The 7,723-nt window shown below is 40.2% G+C and overlaps 1 protein-coding gene across 1 annotated transcript in view; it reads left to right on the top strand.

Annotated features, from left to right (window-relative positions):
- Positions 1-304: 304 nt before the first annotated feature.
- NUDT5 (nudix hydrolase 5) overlaps positions 305-7,723 on the top strand; it is a 39,232-nt gene continuing 31,813 nt past the window's right edge. The window contains exons 1-2 of the mRNA XM_063308167.1: positions 305-368; positions 7,038-7,145. Of these exons, the coding sequence (XP_063164237.1) occupies positions 7,083-7,145 (63 nt within the window). The 5' untranslated portion in view covers positions 305-368; positions 7,038-7,082. The remainder of the gene's footprint in view (positions 369-7,037; positions 7,146-7,723) is intronic.

Raw genomic sequence — 7,723 nt, 5'->3', positions numbered from 1 at the left:
CAGAAAGCTCAGTTTCAAGTTTTTCTGCAAATGGATCGGGACACATTCGAGTTACGATAATAGAGAGAACGATGACTTTACTGAATAATCTCATAGAGATTTGAGGGTAACTCCACATTTCCTACCTCTAGGCGTCCCGCACTTCCAAACGAAAGAAGGAACAATAGGCGCCCGAAGTAGCCCGCAGTGCGCATGCGTGATAGCGTTTGCCACCTATGGGACACTACCATTGGATTTCCCTGAGAGGGTCAACGGCCTCCCCCATCGCTGGCTAGTGGAGCGCGCGAAGGTTCGGCGAGCTTCGTGCTCCTTTCAACCAATCAGCGGAACGGAACGGAGGGGCTCTTCGTCTCCTGCCTGGAAAAACGGTGAGCAGAAAATCTTAGAGGAGTCCGCCTGCTGCGAACTCGCGAGTATCGCAGGAGGACGTGGCGGCTATCGGGTTACCCAGCTGGGCTGATGGGAGAGCAGAGATGTGGGGCATGTGCAGAGCGCTTTTGCGTAATCTGCAGACTTCCACTCACTGCAAGTTGTCAGGCTGCAGAGTCTAAACCAGTGTTTCTCAACCTCAGCAACTTTAAGATAGGTGGACTTCAGCTCCCAGAATTCCTCAGCCAGCATGCATTCTGGGGAATTCTGGGAGCTGAAGTCCACCTATTTTAAAGTTGCTGAGGTTGAGAAACACTGGTTTAACCAGTAACCCGAATTTAGAGAAACAGCCATGAAAAGCATAGAAAGACCATTTTGCCTTAAAAAACTTCTTTAAAGTTCTGGAAAAGTAATACCTGAACAGCCGAAGGGACAAAATAATCTTGCTTTTCAGAAAAATAGGGGTCAGGCTTTCCTCTCTCTAGGACAGACCTGCCCCCAGTCTTCCCAAAGCAACGCAACATCGCTGTCCTGGCATCCGCTCTGCTGCGGCCAGTAAGGTCACCTAGGGCGAGCAGACCAGGTGATCCATCAGAAAACAGGTTTGAGTTCCCACAAAGCCAGGTTTGACCCTGACTGCTGTGGTTTTTTTTATCTAGCAGGCTGGAAGCAATTGTTCTGCTTATCAAGCCCCCCCAAAAAGGTGAGTTTGTAACTGGGGTAGGCTGCTGTTTTATTCAAACTTTGGTAAACTGTTGCGGGTGCAAACACAAAATGTGTTCATGCATTGAAGTGCTGCCTCAGGGGGGACAGCCAGTGACAAAACAGCCTTTTCTGTATGGAAAGAAACATGTCCAAGGTATTCTACAATGAGGATGCTGGAGGCTGACGCTGGCTTGTTAATATGCCAGTTTCCTATTCAATTCTTTTTTAAATTATTTTAAGCGGTTTTTTTACAAAGCAAAAAAAATGCCAATTTAAAGGAAAAAAGAAAAGTGAAAGATAAGTTAATAGAAAAGGAATGAAAGAAAAAGAAAAAAAGATACAAATCGGCAGCTTCCAATCTTTAGAGCAGTTATAAATGCATTTATATTTTACCCTCTCTCTCTGAGGTTACATCGTGGCTCCCTTCTTTCCATATTCTACCCTTTCTAATCATCAAACCCATAGATCACAAATTCATTTTTTCCCTTTTTCAGCAAAAAAATCATAAAGGGTTTCCAGTCACTGACAAATTGTCTTTTTTTTTGGTGATCTCTGCCAATTCTGTCTCCTTTACCAACCCTTCCTCCATTGTGAATATTTCAGTCTTTCTATCCTTGTGCTTATAATAACCTTGGCTGCAGTTACCAGTACAAAAACAACTGTCCATAGATTTTTCTAGTTGTCTGTCCAGCAGAAAAGTTCTGCTTTCAGTTGAATATTAATCTTTAAATTTCTTTGTATTACTGTGTGTATTGTAACTTCCTATCCTTTTTACAAGTCCATCAAGCATGATAAAATGACCCTTTCCCTGCATTTGGAAATTATTTTTTATCGGTTAATTAAGTTATATCCTAATAGTTAGGGTGAGGATTTCTATGACATGTCATGTTTCTTCTGGAACCTTTATTTGAATTTATAACTAGGTTAAAACATGTTTTAGAGTAATCTGGTGAGAGTTAGATGCTTTTTATTTTGCCTGAAAAGTCATATTTTGACTTTTTAAAGGTGTAATGTCATATTTCTGCTTAATTTTGTAACAGACATCATATTTTGGTCATATTTTGGTCATTGGCAACCCTCCTGATAAGCCAGCAAGTTCGAGCCAGCAAAGAAAGTGAGAATTTGCCTGATTTTTTTAAATTTTTCTTTTTCTTATTTGCTCCCCAACTCAGGGAGGGATGTGTGTGTGTGTGTGTGAGAGAGGTGGGAACAAAGGCTTCTCCCCTGACCAGGCCTGAAAAAAAAGAGTGAGAATTTGCCTTTTTTTTTCTTTTTCTCATTTGCTCCCCAACTCAGGTGTGTGTGTGTTCCAGGTGGTGAAGTCACATGAGAGCTGCAATCTGATTTCAGCATGCCTAAAAGTAGATATTCAGTGAGTGTGAAATTACAGTGTCTTGTTCAAGAATTTGGGGAGTGGATTTTTCAGTAGCGATGGTGATAATTCATTTTGTAAATTATGTGAAGTTACAGTATCAGCCCAAAAGCGTTTTAATATTCAACAACATTGTGACACCGTGAAACACAAGATTTGTTTAGCAAGATTTACCTTCACTGAGAACAGGCAACATCTCCTTTTTGAGAGAGCTTCTCTTCAACTGCCCAGTCCCCCAATGGGAGGATATGGGCGGGGATAAATCAGATAAATAAATAAAATAAATAAATAAACTGCAGGTTCATCAAATACCCAGTCAGAATTTTGTAAGGATCTCTGTACAATGATGGTTATTTCAAATATTCCCTTAAGGAAATTAGGTAGTGGTAGTCTCAGGCATTTTTTGGAGAAGTACACCAGTCACCTGATTTCAAATGAATCAACTGTAAGGAAAAATTACATCTCTGCCTGCTATGAAGATGTGTTAGAAAAGATAAGATCTGCTGTTGACAACAATAAAATATGGGTTTCAATAGATGAAACAAGTGATGTAAATGGAAGATATGTAGCCAGTGTTATTATTGGCACTCTGAAATGTGACAAGCCTGGTGAAGTATTTCTTCTAATATGTGAAACTCTACAAAAAGTAAACAATTCCACTATTGCTATGTTCTTTGACGATTCTATGAAACTACTCTGCCTGGATGGTGTAAAAAGGAAATATCCTTCTGTTTGTAACAGATGCCTCTCCATACATGACTAAAGCAGCCAAGGGACTTAAACTTCTTTATCCAAAAATGATCCATATCACATGCCTTGCACATGGTTTACACAGAGTGGCTGAAGAGATTCGAAGCAACTATCCTGATAAGATAATTTCAAATGAGAAAAAAATGTTCATTAAAGCTCCACTTTGAGTACAAAAGTTCAAAGAAATTGCTCCTACTTTTGCTTTCCTTCCCCAACCTGTCGTGACACGTTGGGGGACTTGGCTGGATGTGGCTATGTATTATTTCACAAATTATTCTTCCTTGCAGCAGATAGTTAAAGAATTTGACTGTTGTGAATCTTCCTCCATCAAGATTGTGCAAGATTCCTTCTCTGAAACCTTGGCTGGAAGCTTAGCAGATACAGGATCTAACTTCAGTGGATTATCAAGAGCAATCACCCGCCTTGAAACTGTAGGAATGGAACTTAGTGATGCACTGAACGTTGTAAACCAAACTGAGAGTGACTTAAAGCAAGGAAAGGGGAAAGTGGCTAAAAAAAATAGTGATAAACTGCGAAGAGTGCTGCAGTCTAATCTGGGTTATTCCACACTTTGCAAAATAAATAACGTTCTAAATGGGCTCGAAGCAAAATTTGAAGACTTCGAGCCAGAATTTTCTCCAGATGAGTTTGCTTTTTTCAAATTTGTTCCTATAACTTCTTGTGATGTCGAATGGAGTTTCTCCAGATACAAGAACATACTGGTGGACAACAGAAGGAGTTTTGAGTTTGATAACCTCAAGATGCACGTGGTCATCCAATGCAATTCTGCTGTTAATGAAAACTAATCTGGGGATGACCATTTTACTCTCAAAATGTTCATTTGATTACTTCAGTACTAGCACTTCTGCACTGGAAGTGAAAAAACTTTTTACTTTGTGTGTGTGTGTGTGTGTGTGTGTGTAAGCACAGATTTTTAAAAATTGGGTGCTAATTTCAGAAAACTTGTAAAGTCATATTTTTGCTTTAAAAGTCATATTTTTGGTTTAATTGGTCATATTTAAATGGTTTTAAGGTCATAAATGCTTGCATATTTCTAACATTTTTAGGTCATAGAAATCCTCACCCTACTAATTATATATAGTCACTTATACCCTAAGAAATGTAGGTTATCAGTTCTTCTTTCATAACATATCCCATTGATTTCAGTTGAAGTAAAGCATGGCTAACTTGGTCTAGTTCAAAGCTCCTAAAATTAATGGGGGTTGCAGTTCCTACTTGTAGAAAGTATCATTGCACTGTTAGTAGCATACCTGAAATGATAAACTATCTGGATGCTTGATTTAATCTGGTGATTTATTTCTAAATGGCTGCCCGTTCCAAAGCTTGCCTCTATCTATCTATCTATCTATCTATCTATCTATCTATCTATCTATCTATCAAATTTTTCACTGCCCATCTCCTCCGAACCGAGGGACTCTGGGTGGTTTACAGCATAAAACAATAATTATACAATAAAATTCCGGTATAAAATATAGACTAAAACAGTTTTAAAAACTACCAAATATAATAAAATCCCGGTGGCTATGGTCTCATTCAATCCTTGTGTAGGAGGGGCACTTCAAGGCACTAGCCAACCCCAAGTATGATTATTCTCCTCCCTGCCCCAAGCCCGATGGCAGAGCCAGGTCTTCAACTTCCTCCAGAAGACTAGGAGCGATGGGGCTAATCTCACCTCCAGGGGCAAGATGTTCCAAAGGGCGGGCGCCACTGCAGAGAAGGGCTGCCTCCTGGACCCCGCCAGATGGAATTCTCTTGCAGACGGGGTCCGCAGCATGCCCTCTCTGCATGACCGGGTGGGACAGGCTGATGAAGCAGGGAAAAGGCTGTCCCTTAGGTAACCCGGTCCCATGCCATGTAGGGCTTTAAAGGTGATAACCAACACCTTGAATTGGACCCGGAAGCACACTGGTATCCAGTGCAGCTTGCGAAGCAAAGGTATTATATGCGCCCTTCTAGGGGCACCAAAAATAGCCCACTGGGCTGCATTCTGGACCAGCTGAAGCTTCAGGATACTCTTCAAGGGTAGCCCCATGTAGAGCGCATTGCAGTAATCTATATGGGAGATAACAAGGGCATGAGTGACTGTCTGAAGGGCCTCCCGATCCAGGAAAGGGCGTAACTGGTGCACAACACGCAGCTGTGCAAAGGCCCTTCTGGCCACGGCTGCCACCTGCTCTTCGAGCAGGAGCCGTGAGTCCATGAGGACCCCCAAGTTAGGCATTGGGTCTGTCTGGGGCAGTGCAACCCCATCCAAAACCAAAGATGACAAAGTCCCGGAAACGGCAGAGCCCTTAACTCACAGCCACTCAGTCTTACCAGGGTTCAGCCAAAGCCTGTTGTTCCCCATCCAGATTGTAGGCTATATCTACAGTGACCATTCATCCTTTATTATAAAGGATAGTCCTTTATTTCAGAAAGCTGTCCTTTAGATGTATTTATTTTTCAAAAACCCACTTTTGTCCTTTATTTTGGTCATTTAACTTTTACCGTACAAGTGGTACCACTTAATTCACAGTCTGATTGCAGAAATCCTTTTTAATACTTGCTTCTTATAACTTCATAGTTTCTTATGCTTTTTAGATATTTTTATCAGAATATGCATTTTTGTAAAGTTTTTCTTGGTTTTGCTCTTGAATTTTCCTTTGTAAAATAAAGTGATAAACAATTAACAATTTTAATCCTTACAACCCTCTTTCTGATTTGCCCCTTTATTTTTTCCAAGAAAATATGGTCACTGTAGGTGTATGTGGACATGACCAGACTGTTTGACAGAAAAGATTACTTTGTAGCATTAATATGTGCTAAATGCGTATCATCATATACTAAACAATGGATGTGCAGATAACAGAGCCGAGGTTGTGGAGACCCTTGCTAAAATCAGAATGTTCTAACAAAATTGCAAGGTTTACATTGACCATAGGATATCTTTCACTAAGTGGATTTAGAGTTTTCAGAGGTCATAATCGGCTGGAAAAATTCTTCAGACGGACTTTGTCCTGATTGTATGTCATTACATTGTCAGTGATTGTCCAAGAGAGCAGGCTGTCCTCTGCAGACCTCAGTAGCTACCTTTAGCCTGCCTAGAGTTGCAATCCATTTTGTGTAGAGCCAAAATTTCTGATTAACCCTCTTTGGACAATCTCACGGGGAGGCATTTTACCAATATCCAAGACCTCTTTTAGTTCTAGGATCTCCCTGATTGCTAAAATCCGTCCTCCAGTGATGTCATTACAACACCACATGGCTCCTTGTGGATCTTGCTGAAATTAATTTAAGAACTGCTGCCCAAGCCATAAAAAGCTCCTCATCCCTAGTTAAGCATCAAGTAGAAATTTGAATTTTAGATAAATCAAGATTTTGCAACAGGCACCTTCTTGAAAGGACCATTTCCCCCTCATAACCAATGACAGAAGCCCTCTTCTAAGATTATATCTTGCACCTATTAACTTCTGCATATTTTTTCAAAAAATCTAATGGGAAACATCTCTTTTCAATCAATCAAAAGGTGTTTAAGTTCATTAACTCATCAAACTGACTGATTGCAGTCCTAACTTTCTCATGTGACTTCGATGTTACTTTGCTCTGATTTCTGTCTTTAGCAACATATTTGCTTGTATTGATCAACTTCTATTGAGATAATGACAGGAGTTCGCCAAATTGGGTGAAGATCTTCTCCTATTCAGCCAACCAGCATATTCCTCACTTGATTTGAGGGCTACAGTTTGTTAATATTTGCTGAAGAGATGATTTGTCAATTGAGCATGAAAAGGATGAATGGTCAGACTTGTTACTGACGACAAATATTGACTCTGGTTTGTAGAAAAGTGAACTTTGTCCTGAGAAGGAGAAATCAACATTCCTGAAAATGGAAAAAGAAGCATCTGTTGAAGCTCCAAAAACTGCCCAAGAGACCATCATTAAAGAAGAGGTATGTGGGGTTTAATTTGGGACATTTTACTCCAATGCAATATTAGGCTCAATAAGAGCAGAGCTGTTTGTTTGTTTGTTTGTTTGTTGCAAATGTAGTATTTCCCACTGTGAAAATGTGAAAGTGGCCCTTTCGGATGATTTAGCAAAAACACGTTCAGTTGCCATAAATCCTACTTTTTGTTAGAATATGAGTTTGGATATCAGAAGATACTTTGCAATGTATGAAGGGCCTGAAGGTTATGAGATGGGTGGGCTATGTTCCAGAAGTCCTAATGAAAGAAGGCCTGTGGCCTCAGTGGAGCAACACTGAACATTGATTAAGGCAGCATCCTAACCATGTTAGGGAGTAACTCTCATTGAATGTGCCACCTACTTCTGTGTAATCCAGTTTAGGAATCTTTTTAAAATCAATGGCCTGGATTACACTGAAGACATTGTAGTTACATTAGGTGAGATTTAGATGTTAGTAATCAAGTGTCTATTGACTTATAAGGGATATTGGAAAGTGCTGATAAAGGAGATTTCGTTTTGCTCTTTCTCCCCAATGCTCATAAGTCAGATTTGTTTTACATTTTA

Source organism: Candoia aspera, chromosome 7, assembly GCF_035149785.1.
Source record: "Candoia aspera isolate rCanAsp1 chromosome 7, rCanAsp1.hap2, whole genome shotgun sequence".
Taxonomy (NCBI): Eukaryota; Metazoa; Chordata; class Lepidosauria; order Squamata; family Boidae; genus Candoia; species Candoia aspera.
This window is presented reverse-complemented; position numbering and strand designations above follow the sequence as displayed.